Genomic DNA, 20,221 nt, shown 5'->3' with positions numbered 1-20,221 from the left:
TCTTCCGCATCTTTCTGTGTGCGGAATTAATCTTGGACCGTGTTTCCGCATCAGCACGGAGAGATCCTATCCTTGCTCATTATCCATTCCAACATCCCTTCTGGGAGGCAACAATTGAAAACAACCCGAATGCCCTTGTAAGGGCAGATATACAAATAATTGTCCCTCGTGCCAAAGAGGGAGACACCGCCTCTCCCTTTCCTTAGAGCATTTACTCTAGAAAACTTGTAATTCTTTCCCTGCTCCTTTTAGGTGTACTCAAGTCTTTGAAAAAGCTGAATAAGTCTCTAGTCAGTTTTGCCACCCAGGATCACTTTTCTTACGGATGGGAGAGCATATCCAGAAGGTCAGTGTCCCATCACCCAGTCTCTGTGGGAGGGTAGGAACCTAACATCAGCGTTGGGCTCCAGGTTGCAAAAAGTCGCTTCTTGTAAAGATAGAAATTAAAAAAAAAATTTTTTTTTAATGTCCATTTTTTGAGGGGGGGGGAGGGGCAGGGAGAGAGGGAAACACAGAATCCGAAGCAGGCTCCAGGCTCCGAGCTGTCAGCACAGAGCCCGACGCGGGGCTCGAACTCACAAACTGTGAGATCGTGACCTGAGCCGAAGTCGGATGCTCAACCGACTGAGCCACCCAGGTGCCCCAAGATAGGAATTTCTTTCTCCTGCAGATAAAGACAGCTAGCCCAATTGCCAGGTGAATTCAGGAAGAATTGTGACAAACGGGGCCATCTAGTATCCTTCCTTGAGGACTAGTTATCGTCTGAGAACATGGAGGTCGTAGGCTCGTATCTGCTGGAGGTCATAAAAGGGTGGGGTTCCTGCCTTTGCAATCTCTTCAGCGGATTGTCTGACGTGCGCCACAGTCTGGTTTAATGCTTATTCAGTAATATAACTGTTTTCTTTCTCTGCCGCTTTTGTGGAGAGCTTTTCTGATTGGTGGGAGATTTTTAAATTAAAAAAAAAATTCCAATTTTAGGGAGAGAGAGCGAGAGAGCGTGCATGGGTGGGAGAGAGGGGCAGAGAGAGAGAGAGAGAATCTCAAGCAGGCTCCACACTCAGCATGGAGCCTAATGGTGGGACTTGATTCCACGACCCTGGGATCATGACCTGAACTGAAATCAAGAGTCAGATCCTCAACCCACTGGACCACCCAGGCATCGCAGTGGGAGATTTTGTTTTCAATGTTGTCTCCAGTACCTTCAAATGTCTTTCAACGGAGGACTGGTTGAATAAATTTGGTATCCCCACACGACGGGATATGATGTGGTCGTAGGAAAGAACCAGAACCTTCTCTCCATTTTCATTGTTGAGTGAAAGGTACAAGGTACACAGTAGTTTAGCACTTTTTCTGTAAAAAGAGTCTGTATTTGCATTTGCATAATCTCTGTAAGAGTGAAAAAGAAAATAAAGTGTGTGCGTGTGTGTGTTGAGGGGAACCGGGGCAGATGAAGGAGAGGAGAGATGGGTTTTTTTTTGCTGAACATCATTTTATATTTTCCGACTTTTGAAACATGCGACTGTATTATCTATTCAAAATAAATTAAAGGGAGGGCCGGTGGCAAGCAAGCAAACCACTGAAGGAAAGAAGTCCCAGGACTGGACGTTCTCTAAACCTTTGATTCTGTTCGTTTCTGAGCTTAGCCTTGACCTGAAAACTGAAAACTGATTATATTGATTTTAGAGGGCTGATCTTAGTTTAAAAGCAGGGAATGTCTCTCTAAAAAAAGAAAAAAGAAAACAAAATAATAATCGGGTAGCTGATGCACTCCTCCCCAGCTGAGAGAGCTGCTTCCCAGGGTTCTCGGGTCCAGTTCTCAGCCTTGGTGGCTGGGGGAGGGGAGGGGACTCACTTGAGAGGTTTGGCAACCCCCCCCCCCCCCCCCCATCTCTCTGCCTCCCAGAAGGTCCCTTGCTTTCCAAGAAGCAGGACTTGAGTCAGGAGCGGTGACGGGAAGGGGTGTGTGGGGGCACAGTGTCCATCCACATTGGGAACTGGGGAGTCAAGATGCCCCAAGATCCCACCACTAGCCAGGGGTCCTTTTACAAGCTCCTCTGTGAGAATAATAGGAAAAAGGATACCAGGCAGGGGTCGTCTCTCAACCCTCCTGGCCACTTCTCCGTTGTGTTGATGTGCACTTAACTTCCCTTGGGCGTCAGGTCAGGAAATGGCCAATGGTGGGTGCTTCTTCCCTTTATCCCTGTGCTCAGCCTGTGAGGTAGGTGCTATTTATCATGGTCCCCATTTTAGGAAACTGAGGCACAGAGAAATAAGTGACGTCACACCGCTTGTGAGGGCTGGCTCGCCCTCTCTGCGGTTCCCCTTCGGACACCCCTGAGCCTGCCTCCGGCCGGGTGCTGCAAATCCGCCGTCGCTCAAGAGCCCGCGGAAGTTCTGAAACGGAACTGCGGGCACCGCGACCCAGCACTGGGGGCAGGGCTGTGCTTTGCATTTCCAGGCCCCGTGGGAGGCCCGTGGCTTTCTCCCCCGCTCCGGAGCGGAGTCTGCGTGGATGTGTAGGGACTCGGGCTCTGCCCCCCGGCTCCCTGCCACTTGCCCTGTGGCCTGGGCTGCGTGCCTTGCCCAGGTTTCCAGTGTCAGCAACGGGAGCGGGTCAGGGTCATGTAACGGACCGCGCCAGGGGTCCTAGGTGGGGCACTGCAGGCTGCAGAAGTCGGCGGAGGAGAAGAGCCTGAACACGTTGACCAGCGGGAACATGAGCACAGCCCCGAGGAGGGAGCCCAGCTGCACCGCCGCCCCACACCACAAGAGGGCGCTGCGGCTGCGGTCGCGCAGGATCACGCCCAGCATCACCTTGACGTAGCTCAGGCAGCCGATGAACAGCACCCAGGAGGCCACCTGTGGGTACAGGGCAGGGGAGATGCAGAGTGAAGGGGGCTTTGGGGGTGAGCCCCAGGGGAGAAGGGTGCTTGTAGGGCGACCTAGCGGGCCTAAGGGAACCCCAGGGAATAACCTCTGAGTTGAGTACAGCCTTTGGGGGCGACCCTCTAGGGCTAAGGGGGCCCCCTGAGTTGACACACGTGCCCAGGGCAAAGGAGAACCCAATAGCCTTTATGCCCCCCATAACCAAGTCAAGGGCGTCTGGGAGAAGGCCACTGCTGACAGACGCATGGCCGTCCACATGGCGGGAAGGGTGCGGCATTCAGGGGAGAGGCTGGACTGTCACCTTGGACCAGCCACCTCACCTTCCTAAGCCTCTGTTCCCAAATGAGAAGCATCCCTCCCCTGCCCAACACCACCTGGGGCTTCCTCGGGGAGCAGGCCCGAAGCCTTTGGTCAGTGGCAAGGGCCTTGGCTAGGTGAGGCGGGGGTGGGGGAGCAGCTCCACAGGCCAGGTACTTACAATGAGGACTTCTCCACTCCAGTGGCCCTGCATGAGGGGGCAGGGGCTCATCACGGCCATGGCCATGTTGTAGGCCCCGAAGCCAGTCCCGAGCACTGTGAGGACGCCCAGGAATGGCAGAGACCTAGGGCAGAGGAGGGGAGAAGGACGGAAGAGATGGCAAGCCTGACCCCTGCCGCCTCCACCCCGGGGGGGGGGGGGGGAGGGGGAGCGTCTCCGGGGTTAGAGGTCAGATCCACGTGGAAACTTCCAGGCCACCTGGCTCAGGTGGGTCAGCGAGGTTCCTGAGGGGCAAGACTGGCCTAAGTCACCCTGAACGTTAACAGCAGGGGGAACAGAACGGATCCGGTGCTACAGGGACCTGATTCGGATCCCATGTCCCACTTGAGCTGGAAGACTGGTCTCTGAGCCCGTCTCCTCCCCTAGGAGGTGAGTGTCGCAGGCCTGTGGGGGCCTGTGGGGCAGAGTGTGCCGGGCCTGGCCCTGGGCCCCGCCCGGTATTTTATCTTATTTTATCTGCTGTCATTTCCTCCTGCAACATTCCCAACCTCGGCCAGGAAGCCGGGCGGCCGACTAGAAGGTGGCTTTGATCACAGCACTGGCACAGCAGGGGGGTGTTGTGAGACCTCAGCTGACCCCTTCCCTTCCGGCTTCATCTACCCTGGTCTACAGCGTGAGGTTGGCCTGATCTAGAGGCCCTGGTGGCCTTCCAGGTAGGCTCCGGGTGTGACAACTGAGGACACCGTCCTCCGCTTGAGGTCGTCACCCCTGCGACCTCCCTGCCTACGCTCTTCACGACACCAACACCCGTCTGTGGTCCTGAGTGAGAGCGGAGGGTGTGCCCCTGCCTCTGAGGACACTTTCTGCTGGAAGATTCTTGGAGCCCCTGGCTTTCAGATTCGGTATTTCTAACATTCTGGGTGTCTCTCATCCCGCAGATCTGTGGCTTCTGCTTCATCAGAAAGCTCCAGTCTCCCGCCACGGTTGTAAGCCCTAAGGGAGGACACTCAGCTCTCTGGCAATCTGACCTAATTTTCTGTCGCTATTCCCATTCTCCCTTCTTCCTGGGCGGAGGGAGGTGGGTGTGAGCAGGTCGGAGAGGACCGCCAGGATGGGCGGGGCGGAGTGGTGGGTGGGAGGTTGTGGGGCCCTGAAGTTCCCTGACTCCAAAGCCTGTGTCTCCTACCGGCGTCTGAACCCCCCACGGTGGAACCACCGAGGTTGCTGGACTAAATTTGGCAATCTCAGGCCCCAATCTAGACTGGCTTAATCTGCATTTTATCAATTTGCCTAGCCATTCTTCCAGAACTGCAGCTGTAAAGGAGCCAGCAGGAGCTGGAGGCAGGAGAACAGGGCTGAAATCCTGGGAATTAGACCCTCTCTCTGAGCCCCGGGGCTTCTATTTGTACATGGGAACCTCAGCTCCCGCCTGCCCATTCCTTCTCAAGGGCCAATGTCAAGGCAAGTCAGCACTCACATTGGACCTGCCACGTGCAGGCACTGCTCTAAAATCTTTACAAAGTTAGCTTGTCTTATGCTCCCGGCCACCCTAGGAGGTAGAACTATTATCACCCCCATTTTCCAGATAAGTACCCTTGAGGCACAGGGAAGCGGAGTGACTTATCCAGGATCACAGAAGCTAGGACGTGACGGAGCTGGGATCTGAACCCAGGCAGTCAAGCCCTAGAAACCGTGTTCTTAGCCACTACACGTAGAGCCTGATAGGTGGGGTTTGGAATGCTGACTTCTGGAACGAAATCTGCCCCAACAAGAGTTCCCCAGGGCCAGGTGGGACGGACCTGTGAGGCAGGAACATGGAGAGGAAGCAGGCAAGAGGGTTGGCCATGGAGCTGAGGGTGGCGGACAGGTGGTAGGCGATGGGGCCGTAGGACAGGCAGGAGTAGGTCTGCACGGAGGGCAGCACGCCGTTGGTGAGCGCGTTTACAAAGGCCACCAGGATGTAGATGAAGGTCAGGTGGGCGGGGTGGTGGGGGGCCGTTTTCTCCTCTGGATGCCCCTGGGCCTTGCTGCTGTTGTCCCTTGGCCCTGGGGGGCCCGGGTCCTCCCCTTCCCGTGGCCGGATGGAGTGGAGGGTGACCTGGGAGGTGAGGAGGTCTTCTACGGAAGATTCCCTGGGTCTGGGCTGCCGCTGGAGGACAAAGAACGCGGCCAGGCAGCAGGCCATCATGAAGGAGAGGAGGAGGAAGAAGACCAAAGGCGAGAAGTTGGCCGGCAGGTGGCGACTTTCCAGATGGACCGCGGAATGTGCCGTCCCGGCAAGGTCGGACGCAGAAGTGCTGTTAGCTCCCTGGGGAAAGACACAACAAGGCTCAGCCGGATCCGCGGGGGATGTCAGGGCACAGGTAACGACAAAGTTAATAATAATGTACAATAAATAGCATGCGTTGTTAATAAGGGATGAATGACATAACACATAACTCCTAAGGTAATGATAATAAATGCTCACGTGGTCTGACGGCTCCCTGGGGACCAGCCCTTTGCCTGGGTCAGAACGGTCTGTCTAACCCGAGGGCCACAGGGAGTGCGTGACAAAACCAGTCCACGTGAGTCCACTTGATTCTTTCTGACTTAGGAGCTCCACCTTTTCCCACACTACCGCCTGCCAAGGGCTGCCAGCCACAGATGTGTTCTGAGCAGGGGCAGCGTCACCCAAAGTCGCCCTGTGGGAAGGTGGCCTGGTGTGGCCCAATCCCTCTCTCGCTTTTTCTTTTAAAGCTTTCAAGTCCTCTCCAGGCCCAACGTGGGGCTCGAACTCACAACCCGGAGATCAGGAGTCGCGTGCCCTACCGACTGAGCCCGCCTGGCGCCCCACAGCCAAATCGCTTTTCAAGAGATAACCTATGGACATCTAGATTTACGCGTGGGGCACTTCAAACGTTTAAATGTCTTCAACCAGGTCAAACAGTCAAAGTCAAACGCTTGCAGGATACGGCCGCCTGGGGCCACTGGTCTGCGCCCGGTGATGAACTGCTGTGGTTTGGGCAACACCGGGTGCGTGTGAGGTGTCTAAGACCCAGGGGGAAACAAAGTCTGACATGTGAAACGACACGAAGCCGTGGCTAAAGCCTACGGTTCTTGGCCCTGGCCATACCTTAGCATCACCCGGGGAATTTTGAGGAAATACACGTTCACAGTCCCAATTTTGCAAGCTGGAAACGCAAAACGCTCTGAAAGTGAGCTCCCCCGGGGCAGGTGATGCGAGAGCGCAGCCGGGTCAAGGACAGCGGTCTACCCAGCATCTAGGAAGCACGAGCCCCCCCGCGCGGCCTGGTCTGTGATCAGTCACAGAGCGCGGCCATGGGAAATGTCGGGTACCTGGGGGAAGACAGTCTTCCTGGTGGTCTCGGCGCTTGGGGTGGTTTCTAACGGCTTAGTGACATTGACACAGGTAGTGAGACCCGAGCCCTGGGCTAGAGCCACCAGCGCAGGCAGGAGGCCGCTGAGCCCTTCGCCCACGAAGAAGGTGGTGAGGTAGTGGGCGGGCAGCCGGCTCATGAAGGGCAGGAAGGTGACCGACGAGGTGCAGTCCACCAGGGCCAGGAAGAAGGTGAGGACCATGAAGGCGATGCTGTGGGGGCCGTCCAGCACCCAGGGAGTGACATTCCAGAGGAAGGCGAAGAGGGTACAGGTGACGGTGCCCACGCCCAGCACGGTAAAGATGATGGGCACCTCCGAGAGGCAGCCAGGCTGGAAGTGATGGAGCAGGGTGACCAGGAGGGGGCCGATGTTGGCCAGCTGGATGATCACCGTGAGGTAGGAGGGGAGATACCACCCCTCGGGCAGCTCCGTCACCAGCAGGGGCAGCTCGACCCAGAGCCCGTTGATGGCCACCCAGGAGCCCAGCCCGAAGGTGCAGACCAGCAGGTGTATCAGGAGGGGCATGGCGATGTCCGCCCCGTGCCGAACGAAGCCGCCACCTCCCGGATGGGCCTGCGGCGGGGCTGCCAGAGAAAAACATCAGGTGAGCGAGGCGTCAGGGTCGCCATCGGTGACGAGACAGTGCCGTGGAGCCCAGGTGTTTCCTGATCTTTCCCCTTCTCCTGAACAAGTTGGCTCTTCGTGATAGGAAAACAGACGCATTCTTTGATGGCTAACCTTTCCAGAGGGGAAAAGCTTCCCTAACAGTGGCTCGTCATTCCAGAGACGGCCAGAGAGAAGTTTGACACATTGAATCACACAGCTATTGCATCAAAGCAAGCAAACAACAAACCAAGCACCCTCTTCAAAGAAAAAGGAAAGAAAAGAAAAAGAGAAAAGAAAAAAAAAGGGAATCGAGGACAGTGACCGTCCTGACCTCATCTTTGGAATGAGATGCAAATATGTTAATGAGTTACTGCGTCTTAAACAGTGCCTGGGGCCCAGTAAGGGCATAGGCACCATTTCGGAGAGAAATGTTGACTGGGCCAGTCACCTCCTTTTGCGGATGGGCGGGGTCCGGGGAGGTGGGATTTGGAGCTCGTCCCCTGCAGCACTTGGCCTCCTAACCCCCATGGGAACCCAGGCCTGATCCCTCAGTCCCTCCCTCTTCACATGTCAGTCTTTCTTGTTCTTCTAGAAGGGGCAGAAGCATCTCTGTGGCCATGCCTCACCCGGGGAAATTCCCCACACCTCAGCGGCTCCTTTCCGGGTTCCCACACACAGATCTGACTCTCGGGCCCCAGATGAACTCTCTTCTTCCTTCCTCCACGGAGGGAAGCCAATCCTGGAGCAGAGGGCAGTCCGACCTGCTTTCCGTCTCACCCCGCCACCTCCTTTCTGGACGCCTGAGGCAGGTGGCTTAAGTTCTGGCCTCTCGCCTGTTGAGGCCAGCCTAACAGCCTGGAACAGGCCTGGCTCGAGGCAAGCCGAGAGGACCCACGGAGACAAGCTCCAGGCAGCTGTCGCCTGGAGAGGACCTCTCTCACAGGTCTGTTGTGCCCAGCTTCTCGGCCGCTCACTCCCACCAGAGACCAGAATGTGGTCCAGGACGGGCAGGATCTCACTGCGACAAAGCTGCCCTACACCAACTCAGGCAGAATTCTGTCTACGATCGGTGAACCGATATGGAAAGACAAACAGGGAGAGGTTGCAGGATACTCCAAAGGCAAATGGCTGCTGCCTCCCCTGAGTCCCTCTTCCTTCCTTCTTTTGTTGTTACAGAGACCAGATTTTCGGTTGGGCAAACAGCCACCAAGCTACAAGAGTACAGGGGCGCCTGGGTGGCTCAGTGGGTTGAGCGTCCGACTTCGGCTCAGGTCATGATCTCACGGTCCGTGGGTTCGAGCCCCGCGTCGGGCTCTGTGCTGACAGCTCCGAGCCTGGAGCCTGCTTCGGATTCTGGGTCTCCCTCTCTCTCTGCCCCTCCCCTGCTCACACTCTGTCTCTCTCTCAAAAATAAATGAACGTTAGAAATTAAAAGACAAAAAGCTACAAGAGTATACTTCCCAGCCTCCCTTGCAGCGGTGCATGGCCATCTAATCGAGGCCAGACCGATGAGGCTGTGAGGACTTTGAGAAGTCTCCTTAAAGATGAGGGGGTGTACCTTCCCGCTCTTCCTCCATCCTGCTGTCTGGAATTCGGGTGTGATGCCCAGAACTCCAGCAGCCGTTTTGCGCCAAGAGGGATGGTGTGGGGGTTAGAGGGAGACTAGACTTCAGGACTTTGTGGCACAAAGCTGCAGAACCAGTCCTGTTCTGCCTGCCACTGAACTATTTTGTTTGTTCAGTGTCGTTTACATTGTAAGTAAGCTTTCATGTTGTTTAAGCTACTCACATTATACATAGCAAAACACGGGCCAAGCGGACAGACATAGATGTTCAAGGATATATCAGACTGGTTATAGTAGCCAGAAACTAACATTTATCTCCTTTATTCTGAGTGTCCCAACTCAGAAGCTCAGGTCTTGCCCTAACGGGGATTTGATCAAAAACCAAAACCAAACATTAGTTGTTGAAATACACCTTAAAGAGGCATTGACAAGTTACGAGTAAACTCGGGAGCAAACATCTTCCAGAGAAATGCAAAGAGATGGATGAGTGGAGGGAGAAAGAGAGAGAGAGAGAGAAAACAAAGAGCCTTAATATGGGATTTGATGCCAAGGGTATAAATTAAGCCGCTGAGTCATTTCATATTGATAGGTACCGCACTCCATAGCGGAGTCAAAACAGTAGCAAACGTCTGTATCCTGAGTAACATTCCCCCAGAGTCTCAGACACGCCAGGAGAAACGGACAGAAACAGTCGACGGTCGGCGGTGCGGTGTTGATTCAGTGCTCTAGGCCTTGACCGCAGAAGGTAGTGTAAAATAAACAAAGGATATAGGGGAGGCAATAAACGATATTTCTAATAAAGAGGAAGAAGTCAATAATTAAAGGGAGGAGGTGGATTTGCTAAAGAAAGATGGTTACTTGTATCCTCTGAAAAGCTATTAAAATAACGAGAGTTCAGCAAGCTGTCCTGTCATTCACGCCTGTGGTTTTCCATAGAACCAGTCAGAAAACCTGACTTGCTACGGTACTCCTTTGGGAAAAAGAAATAAAGCTAGATCTCTTTCTTACTTCCTATTCCTGACGCCTGAAAAAGGAATTCCAGCCGGATCAGATATTTAAATAGTTTTTAAATGAAAAGTAGAATATTAAGTGTAAAATCACAAAATTCTATTCCTGAAAACATTATCACACTGTGTTGACTCACTTGGATTTAAATTTTTTTTTTAAAAATCCTCAAATATATGTAACAGGTATAAAATCAAATATATCAGAACGCATCTCCTGCGTGGCTCTCCTGCCCTGGCCTACTTTCAGCACATACGGAGTGCCACATGCTCCTGGACCTGGGAGACACTGATGGGGGATGTGGCCATCAGTGAAATGAGTCAGGGGCGGAGTGGGGGAGAAGGTCCTAGGCAGAGGGAACTGCACGTGCAGAGTACCCTGTTGTTTCAGAGTACTAAGGAGTGGCTCAGAGGGAGTATGCTGGGAATTTTTTAAAAGTAGTCCTTATCTCTCTTCTCTCTTTTTCTTATAGTGACCTTGCAGTGCGGGTGCATTCATTCAAGCAGTATTTACTGGGCACTTGCTGTGAAACACTGAGCAAGTCAGCAGTGATGAGGGCTGTGGGAGGGGAGCAGAGCTGGGAGGGCGGCATTCCTATCCGGGATTGTCAGGGGGAACATGAAGGAAATGTGAGAGTGAGCGCTGCCTGGGGAGAGTAGTGCAGGGGGCGGGAACAGCAAGTGCAAAGGCCCTGGGGTGGGGCCTCACCTGTCAGGTCCCAGAAACAGCTCTTGGTGTTGGGAGAACCAGGAGGCCAGTGTGGGAGGAGATGGGCAGGTCACACAGGGCCCTGGAGGCAAGAGTTTAGGTGTTTTCTCTGAGCCCAAGTCTCCCTTCCTGGGCAGAGGGAGGACCGGCTGTAATTTCGTTTTACCATAATCACGCTGGCTGTTGTGAAGAGAGTAATGTGGGGCCGGGGCAGGCGTAGGAACGAGACCTGCCAAATAGGTTAATTATCAGGAAGCTGGTGGAGGAATCCGGGCAAAAAGAGACAGTAATCATAACAGTAATGAGAACTGTAACAACAGCCATCATCTACTGGCCAAGCGCTTTACACGCACTCTCCATCAAATCCTCTCCACAATCCCGAGGTAGGCAGGATGATCACCCCCATTTCATAAACGAGTTAACCATGGCTCAGAAGAGCAAAGTAATGTGCCCGGGGTCACCTAGCAGGTCAGCTGGGAGCTGGGGTTTGAACCCAGGCGCATCTGACCGTCACGGCCTGAGCAGAGCCCCGGAGGCAGGGGGATCGTGAAGATGTGGCAGGGGCCACACTGAGCAGGATCCCTTTACACTCACCCCCGGGCCTCCCCACCACGTGGGCCGGGCCGGGGAGAAACGGGGTGCCAGCCTGTTAGAACCTGAGACAGACTCCAAGGCCTAGATACTTCCTGGGGCCCCATCAGCGACTGTGGGAGAACAGAACCCCAAAGCTTTGAATGAGACTCTTCAGGCTCAGTCCGCTCCATGACACGTGGGCACACAGGTACAGAAGCCAGGACAGCACCCCCCCCCCCCCCCCCCCCGCCCGAAGAGGTCTCTTTCCTTCAAAGTTTTGCAGTGGAAGCTGAGAGTCCTAGGCCCAGGGGTGTGCAGGGGGTGGGGGTGGAGGGCCAGTGTACCCTCAGTGTGTGGCTGGGCCACCCTCTGCCCCACCAGGAGGGAAAGGCGCTGTCCGACCTTGACCATCGGGAGGCTCCGGTCCCGAACCCTCCCCGGCTCTCTGCTTTGTGCCCTCCTCAGTTCAGTTGCGACGATTTATCTGTGTCTTATCTTTTGAGTGCCGACCTCTCCCACTGTAGTATAATCTTTGTGTGAGCAGGGCCCTCTGTCTCTCTCCCAGTGCCAAGGTGGCCACCTAGTTTGCCAAGGGCTGGGTCGACAGCCTGCCTCAACCATGCGGGTTGAGTCGACCTGGCTGGCCTGGGCCATGCCAGCTGGCAGTGTGGGCACGGTCTACACCCGCTCCTGGACAGGGGTCTGAGTCAGTGTTGTCCCAGAGTCCTCGGTGACCCCCGCCTGGGGCCCGGCCCGCCCTCATGAGAGAGGTGGGGAGGTTGTCCGGGCTGGAGCAGGATGGCTTTGAGACGACAGAGCAGGGAGAGAAAGAACCAAAGCTAGAAGCCAAAATGGGCAGAGAGACAGAGGCGGGGCAAAAGGAGGAGGTGGGGCGGAGAGGGCAGGGGGCGGGAGGGGAGGCGATGGAAGTAGGGAAGTAGCAGGGTGTGCTGGAACGCTGGCCTGGCTCAGCCACCGCCCTCACCCCCTCACTCACGTCCACATGTATCAAGGGGCCTTCTCCGCCTCTCATCATCTTGGAGTCCCTGGGCCTTCTCCAACTCAATGTTCCCATCTCACAGATGCGGGGAAACCGAGGCCCAGAGAGGAGGCGGTGCTTGCCCACACCGTGTTCCCCCCCCCCATCTCAGGTTGTGGTGGGCGTCCGGGCCTGTGCTCACCCGCTGTGTGTCCTCAGGCCAGCTGCTCGCCCTCTCTGGGGCCTGGTTTCTCCATCTAAGAAAGGGGGCGGGGATGGGCCTGTTCTGCGGGTCTTGGCTGACAGGAAGGGAGGAGATAATGCGAGCCCAGCAGGCCGGCTGGCAGAGACTTCCAGCTCCCTTCCTCCTCCTCCTCCTCCTCCTCCTCCTCCTCAGGGCCTCCCACGAGGCTGACCTTGGTCAAGCAGCCTCCCCTCCGTGCTCATCCCAACCCCCAGCCCTCGTGCCAGGCTGGTGAGGCTCCAGCGCAACCTGGCAGGAATGGCCGTCTAGACTTCCCCAGCGGCGTGTTCATGCAGCCGGGCAGAGGTCGGTGGGGGGGCCCAGTCTTTTGGCCCGGGGAGGAGGGGGCTGGAGTCCACCGGGCGTCCCAGCTGGGCTCCCGGCTCCGACGGACCGCAGAGGGAGGGGCCCTTCGTCCCTCCTATCCCTCTGGCCTCCAACCCAGGAGTCTGAAACTGGGAGGGTGGGAAGCTACAGGCCACTGGCTGTCCCCCAGATAAGTGCCCCCCCCCCCCCGCTCAGGGCCCCGTGTCAGCCGGCCCTCGGTAGAGGCAGCCGTGCCCTCAGAGGCCCGAGCCGCCCAGTTTCTGCCGGCTTACCTGCAGGTCCCGGTCCCAAGTGACTCTGCCTGGGAGGGGCGGAGGCGGCCGGGTTAGTATTAACCTGCCCCGCCCAGCCCAGCGGAGGGGGAGGGGCGGGGGGCGGGGGGCGGGGCTGTCGGCTGCACCAAGAGCCTACTGTGTGTCTGGAGCCCGGCCCGGCCACCCCGATCCCGAAGATCCCGATGACCCCGCGGGCGCAGCAAAAGGCCCACATTCTCGGGCGCTTACCGCCATCCACATTTTATGAGGGTTGACCCCGAGAAGGCAGAAGACCTGCCCAGGCTGCCTCTGGCCTTGCCCCAGGGCCACCGTAATTCCTGTCACTCCAGGGGCAGGGCTCCCTGGAGCCCAAACTCCTGGTGCGAATAGTGGAGTTTCAGCAAATCACTTGGAAAGTGGGGGTGTTAACAGCGCCCTCCTCATGGGGCAGAAATCCTGACAGGCAGTGTGTGCCAGGCACCGAGCTTGACATGAATCCGTGTATCTACTCTTCACAGCCTTTGGGGGGGGGGGGGGCTACTATCGCAATCCCACTTTACAGATGAGGAAACAGAGGCCCCGAGAAGTCAAGAGCCGCGGCAAAATAACGACCGACAAATAACCGCTCTGCCATTTTGCAGTCGTTCATATCTGATGAAACCTTTCAGGGATCCGAGGTCGCGGGCAGGCAGTGCTTGTATTTCCTACTTTACAGGTGGGGAAGCTGAGACTCCAAAGAGGTTCAGCGACTGGCTCAAGGTGTCCTGGCTGGTAAGCGTGAGGTCATATTCGAACCCAACTCACACGGCCGGTGGCTGGAGTGGGGGGTGGGGCCGGGTGGGGTGGGGAACGTATCGCCCAGGGCTTGGGGCTTGTACATTTGTTCATTGCCTGTTGACTTCTGCTGGGAATTCTGACCTGCTTTCTGCCGTGTTCTCGGAGACATTCAGTTGCTCAAGAGAGCAATCACTCTCCAGGCAAAAGCTTGGGAGGCAAAAAGCTTGGGAGCAGACCCCCTCCCTCTCGGCTGGCAGGGGCTAAGGAACCATTTGGGTTGCGAGGACACAAGAATGTGCTTCCTGGGGGGCCTCCACCGGGACGCTGCTCCTGTCCCCTCCTCTCATGCTCCTTTCTGACTCTCAGTTGGATCCGCATCCCTGCTGGTGTGGTTTCACTTCCTGCCACCTCACCGGGGCCTCTTAGGGTATTTTTGTTTTCCATTTAAAAATATCTTCAGGGGCGCCTGGGTGGCGCAGTCGGTTAAGCGTCCGACTTCAGCCAGGTCACGATCTCGCGGTCCGTGAGTTCGAGCCCCGCGTCAGGCTCTGGGCCGATGGCTCGGAGCCTGGAGCCTGCTTCCGATTCTGTGTCTCCCTCTCTCTCTGCCCCTCCCCCGTTCATGCTCTGTCTCTCTCTGTCCCAAAAATAAATAAAAAACTTTGAAAAAAAAAAAGTTTTAAAAATATCTTCAGGGGCGCCTGGGTGGCTCAGTCGGTTTAAGCGTCCGACTTCCGCTCAGGTCGCGATCTCGCGGTCTGTGAGTTCGAGCCCCGCCTCGGGCTCTGTGCTGGCGGCTCAGAGCCTGGAGCCTGCTTCAGATTCTGTGTCTCCTTCTCTCTGCCCCTCCCCTGCTTGTGCTCTGTCTCTCAACAATAAATAAGTGTAAAAAAAATTTTTTTAAATGTCTATATGATCAACCCTCAAGGACTCCCCTCTTGCTCGCTAAATTAAGAAAAATGCCTAAGCCTCACATTTCTGTCCCTTCTCAGCTGGGACCAATAAACCTTGACAATTTTATCCTTGTTCTTTCTTATATGTAGCCAGAACTGCTTACCATTCTCTAAGTATTTATAGTACATCAAAGCCACCAAAATTTCCATATGAATTCTTCTTAGAATACCCTTTCTGTCCCATCTCTGGCACAATCCTATCTGTAATTTCAAAGCCAATCTCAAATGTTACCTCCTCCAAAGAAACCTTTCCAGATATCTGTTTCTAATATAACCACTATACATTGGGAGCTTAATAAATGTTTGTTGCATATGTAGCCAGGGCACGGGGGTGCAAAACAGATCCGGTTCTGCCACACGGGCTGTTGATAAAATCCAGAGGCAGAGAGACGAGTAGAGGTGAAACAAGAAAGGAACTGATTTCAGCAAGGCCAACACCGGAAAGACAGAGGACGAATGTGTCAGAGACAGTTTCCAAAGTGCCGAAAATACTTCCAGGTCTATATGAGGAAGGTGCCGGACAAAGGGGGTGGGTCCCTGCAGGTGGGCAGTGAAGGTCAAATCGCTCCTCCTCCTGCTAGCTCAGGGTGTCCTTGTGGCTGGAGGGGACAGTTTCTGTTCCCAGCAGGGGATGCTCTGCCCACCTGGCAGAGACCAGCTGGAAAGAACCCTAGTGAAAAGTCTGAGGTCAGGACGGAGACAACTGAAGCCCCTCTTTCACGTGCACGAATGGATGAACCTCAACCAAAATATTCTCCCTTTCCTTGTCATCTCCAGATATTTTTACAGCTTCGGTTGTTTAATTAAGACTGTTATTGGGGCGCCTGGGTGGCTCAGTCAGTTTAGCATCCGACTTCAGCTCAGGTCATGATCTGGTGGTTTGTGAGATTGAGCCCGGGGTCGGGCTCTGTGCTGACGGCTCAGAGCCTGGCTCCTGCTTCGGATTCTGTGTCTTCCTCTCTCTCTGCCCCTCCCCCACGCATGCGTGCACGCGCTCTCCCTCTCTCTCAAAAATAAACAAACTTAAAAAAAAAAAAAAAAGACTTACTATTATCGGGGCACCTGGGTGGCTCAGTCAGTTGTGCTTCCGACTTCGGCTCAGGTCACGATCTCACGGTTGGTGAGTTCGACCCCCTGTTGGGCTCTGTGCTGACAGTGTGGAGCCTACTTGAGATTCTGTCTCTCCTTCTCTGCCCCTCCCCACTCTCTTCCTCTCAAAATAAATACGTAAACTTAAAAAAAACAAAAAGACTGGTAGTATCTTTTGTGGGAGAAATTTTAGGTTTACGGGAAAACGTCCCACCCGCATTCTTTACAGAGTGGGGCATACGGCCGACTGCTTTCTGAGGCTTGCCTTTTCTACCAAGTGTCTCAGAGATCTTGCTATAGCCTGCACCTCCAGACCCTCATTCAGTGGCTTCAGTCACTGAGCAACTTTTATTAAGTGCCAGTGAAACCGGCGCTTTCCAATAAAGTCTCCGCTTCTGATCTGAAAACAAGGCTAAGTTATTGTCCTGCGTTCAGAGTAGCTAGAGGGAAGCGAACTGTAACCCAAAGCCTGTTTCTTTCCACAACAGACTGCCTGCTTCTAAAGGGCAATTAGCCTAGGGAATATATCATGGGGCCTTGTCACCGTCTCTCATAGATGAACTCTTTCTGATGCGCAACTCACGAGACATTTGTGTAAGTGGCTTTCCACGCGCTGAGCGGCCCGCGACCTATGGAGCGTCCTGATGGACTGCGCCTGCGCGGATCAACAACGCCCTCAACTTCACCTCCCCCTTTGTGGCTTCCAATCACATTGGTGCATGCTCTCCCTAAAATCCGGGAAAGCCTCAAGACCCCTTTTTCAGGGTCAGGCAGATTTGAGATCCCACCCCCACCCCCATCTCCCCGTTAGGTGGCCTTGCAAATTAAAATCTTCACTGCAAACCCGGTCTCCGTGTTCGGCTTGGGGACCCACGGGGCCCTCGTTCCCTCATTCGGTTACACCAACAATGTCAGGCACTGGGAGAGATGCTTGGGACATAAAATTGAACAGAGGAGACAGACGAAGCCCTGGTCTTTGGAGAGCTGACCTTCTAGTGAAGCGAAGGGACGTTACATGTAGGAAGTGAGGACATTAGTTAGTGTGTTAGTCCGTAGGAAAAAAAAGAGGGCGAGGGGAACCCGGAGTGGCAAATGCGGTCAGGCTTCAGAGTGGGGGCAGCCAGCAGAGGCACCCTGAGGGGGACAGAGTCCCAGGCTGGGGAAGGACAGGCCTACAGGTGTTCCATTACCCGACCGCCCCAGGACGAATTTGGCCCACCCCCGTTGCCGGGCCCCTGTCGTTTGCTGCGGCCGCAAACACTGGCAATACCTGCAGAATCCGCTCCCAGCAGTGAACTACAACGTGCTCAGAGAGAGATCGTCCAGTTCATTGCCTTCCAAAGGCGCTGCACGAGGACCACGAGTTTCCCACAAAGAGCTGCCCTCCGGGGCTCGTCAAACGTGTACATTCTTCTGGGAGGTCACAAGGGCGCTCACATTCCACGAGGAGCCTTTCCAGAGCGGAGATCAGCTAATCCGCCACCGGGCCCCCAGGGCAGGCCCGGGTAGGTTTACGCCTAGGTGGTGGGTGGGCAGGACTTCCAGAACCGGTTCGTGGGGTGAATGGATGAGGGGGTTGGAGGCGCCGCTGCAGTTACCCACGGGGGCCACCAGAGGGCGCAGGGTGCTACAACCTCCGAGGAGGAACCTTCCTGGGGCATCTGAGGAATTAGGACCTTCTCTCTGGGGGGTGCGCGGGGCGTACGTGCCGGGGAGGTGGAAGGAAGGAGAGTGGGGGGAAAGGAGACGTAGGCTTCGAGGGGATTAGAGAGAGGAGCTTCTGAGAGTGCCTCTAAAGCAATCTGCTGTCTATAAGGGCCAGTCGCGTGGCGCAGCCCCATCAGAGTGAATACGATCTCTTATCTGTGAATTGAATTCAAGAGCCCAGAACAGAGCGGAGAAAAAAGCCACAGGATAAATACGGTATGATTCCATCTGTGGAAAAAATTTTTTCCACAGATAAATGCCACATATTCATTAGGGGTGTGTGTGTGTGGTGTTTATCACATATACATCCATAGGAAAAAATCTAGAAGCATGAATTTCAAATTGGCAGCAATGGTTGCCTTTGGAATGGTGTGTGTGTGGAGGGGGTCAGGGAATGGGAAGGGTGATGGGGGGTGATCAAAGAGGAGTTTAGCTTTAACTGAAATATTTTAACTTTCTAGGGGTCTAAACCCTGTTAGTTGTGTAACCGAACATTAAAAAATTACTTTAAAAAAAGAAAAATGAAGAAAAAGAACTGAAAGAAACCTCGAATGCCATTTTGTGTTGCATTAATAGAGGTCTTACCTGCAGCTCAAGGGAGGTGACGGCCTCCTCTGTTCTCAGAGCACATCTGGGACCTCTTTTCTCTCTCCTCGGCTCTGTCCTGTGTGAAGAACAGGGAGCACCCAAGTGGAGGAAATTGTGGTGGCATCTGAATGGGGACACATAGGTGAGCGTGCCCTTTACTCAAGCCGGAGTCACTGGGCTGGGAGAGGTATGTGTGACAGATGCTTTCTTGGTAACAGATTTCTGGAAGGTGCTCAGGGCAGGATTCCAGGAGTGAAGGATGGTGGAAATTCCAGCCCGGGTGGAGTAGAGAGTCCCTATCCAGTAAGCAGGGACGGCATGAGCTAATCTGGGGACTTGGGGAGTGCCTCGACCTGGAATGTCTTCAAGCCAAGGCAGCATGATGATTCCTAGGAACTAGGAATACCGAGGATGGCCTCCCAGCATCCTGTGGGAGGGTATGGGGGAGTCCCTGAAAGACGCCTTCAGTTCTGGAAAACGATAGCTGGGAGGCCAGAAGGAGTGGGCGGGCTGAGATTCTTTCTCCCTTTATTTGCTTTTTCTCTTTCAGTAACTGCTGATTGAGATCGGCTCTGTTCCCTGCGCTGGGGATACCGCAAGGAGCATGGTCTCTAAAATGGAGGTGCTATCTTCTCTCCCAACTCCTTTTTGCTCCCACACGGCACATACTGATCCCTTAGCAGATCCAGAATCGGGCCACTCTGTACCCCTCCACTGCCACCGCCCCCATCCAGCCCCTTCGTGTCCTGCGTGGCTGTCGCAGTATCTCTTCGCTGGCACTCTCCACTCCAGCCACACTGGTCTTCTTGCCAACCCTTCAGGTGGCAAACCTATTCCCTGCCTCAGGGCCTTTGCACTTGCCCTCTTTCCCCAGGTAGCCCCATGGCCCCTCCCTCACTTTATTCAGGTGTCTGCTCAATCTCACCCTTCAGAGGTGACCCTAAATTAGAATTGTCTGGTCACCACCACTCTCTAGCTCCTCGTGCCTCGATAGCTTTGCTAACTGTGCCCTTGATGGTGTGTTATGTGTTCGTTGACTCATCTTGCTTTGTGTCTGTTTCCCACCAGTGTCAGCTCAGCAGTGGGGGGGGTTGGGGGGGGTGGGGAGGGGGGAGGGACTGTGTCTGTTTTGTTCACAGTGGAGGTCCTGGTGCCTAATTTGTGCCTGGCATGTGGAAGGAACTTGGAAGATATTTGTTCACTGGCTGAATGGAAGGGGAGGTCTTGAGAGCACTTCGCTGGTTTGGGGGTGAGTGAGAGGGACAGGCTGACAGGGACATTGAGGTTCCTGCTTGAACAGGGAGAGAGGATCCCCTGGCCCCGAGCTGGGGAGACTGGGGCCGTACTGATGCAGGGGGCACAGCTAGGGACGGGAGAGCCCTCTCCACAGGGGCTGGAGGCTCCCGGCCTGCACTGACTTCCTCACACAGGGACCTCACGCTGCTGGGGACGCGTCCCCTGCCCTCTGCCTCTGACCCTGACTTGCTGAGGGCCAGACATCAGCTTCTGACTCTTTTGGTGCACTGGGCCTGCTCCTCTGCCCTCTTCCTTCTGTAGGATTATATGTCTTGGGTCCTTAAGAAGAGTACAGGTCCCCAAAGCAGGGGACCCAGGTCAGGCCTGGGCCTCAGTTTCCCAGCCAGTCCAATGGGGTAGATGGTGCAAGAGAGCAGGTGCCTAGGCCCAGATCGAAAGGGTGAGATGGGGCTGCGTCCTTCTGTCCATTCCCCAGTCCAGACACTGGCAGACTGGTCTGGCCTCTCGGGGCTCGGGGACAGCGAAGCCGTTGGCCTCCTGCCTGGCCCGCAACCTGAGAGTCGGTGTCCTGGGGAAGGGGCGCAGAGCCCCCAGTGGCCGAATCCATGAGAACACCAGACGCAGCACTGGGGCAGAGACTCAGGGTGTCCCAGGGAAAGGGGCCCCACATGGGGAGGGACTGCCCAGGGGCCCACACACAGACCTGGTTTTCCCAGTCCAGAATGTTCTCCTAGCTTGCCTTCCAGCCTTCTCAAGTCACGTTCACAGCTGTGGCCCCACCCAGGGTCTGCCCTCGTGTTTTTCTTTCAGTGGTTTACGCTGAACTACGTCGAGTAATTTTAGACACA

The 20,221-nt window shown here is 55.2% G+C and overlaps 2 protein-coding genes across 6 annotated transcripts in view; one reads left to right on the top strand and one right to left on the bottom strand.

Annotated features, from left to right (window-relative positions):
• FAM110A (family with sequence similarity 110 member A) overlaps positions 1-20,221 on the top strand; it is a 138,142-nt gene that overhangs the window by 91,726 nt on the left and 26,195 nt on the right. Inside the window, exon 1 of one of the 3 annotated variants that reach the window (XM_086701890.1) lies at positions 17,623-17,744. The exons of the other annotated variants lie outside the window; for them this stretch is intronic. The gene's annotated coding sequence lies outside the window, so the exon portion shown is untranslated. Of the gene's footprint in view, positions 1-17,622; positions 17,745-20,221 lie in introns of those variants that run through there. 3 annotated transcript variants of the gene reach the window in all.
• On the bottom strand, positions 1,340-18,246 carry SLC52A3 (solute carrier family 52 member 3). Of its 3 annotated transcripts, none has more exons than XM_086701884.1 (6): positions 18,114-18,246; positions 12,380-12,476; positions 6,701-7,326; positions 5,164-5,672; positions 3,365-3,488; positions 1,340-2,859 (listed from the first exon to the last, which is right to left on the bottom strand). In XM_086701884.1, the coding sequence occupies exons 3-6, from the start codon at positions 7,265-7,267 to the stop codon at positions 2,647-2,649; spliced, it is 1,413 nt and encodes a 470-aa protein (XP_086558010.1). In that variant the 5' UTR covers positions 7,268-7,326; positions 12,380-12,476; positions 18,114-18,246; the 3' UTR covers positions 1,340-2,646. The 3 variants fall into 3 exon arrangements, with proteins under 3 accessions (XP_086558010.1, XP_086558009.1, XP_086558008.1); XM_086701883.1 differs by lacking the exon at positions 18,114-18,246 and adding an exon at positions 13,021-13,073; XM_086701882.1 differs by lacking the exon at positions 18,114-18,246 and having other exon boundaries at positions 12,380-12,852.

The sequence above is a fragment of the Puma concolor genome, chromosome A3, assembly GCF_028749965.1.
Source record: "Puma concolor isolate L17-30 chromosome A3, mPumCon1.1.hap2, whole genome shotgun sequence".
In the NCBI taxonomy this organism is placed as follows: Eukaryota; Metazoa; Chordata; class Mammalia; order Carnivora; family Felidae; genus Puma; species Puma concolor.
Note: the sequence above shows the minus strand (reverse complement) of the source record. Positions and strands in the feature narration are given on the sequence as shown.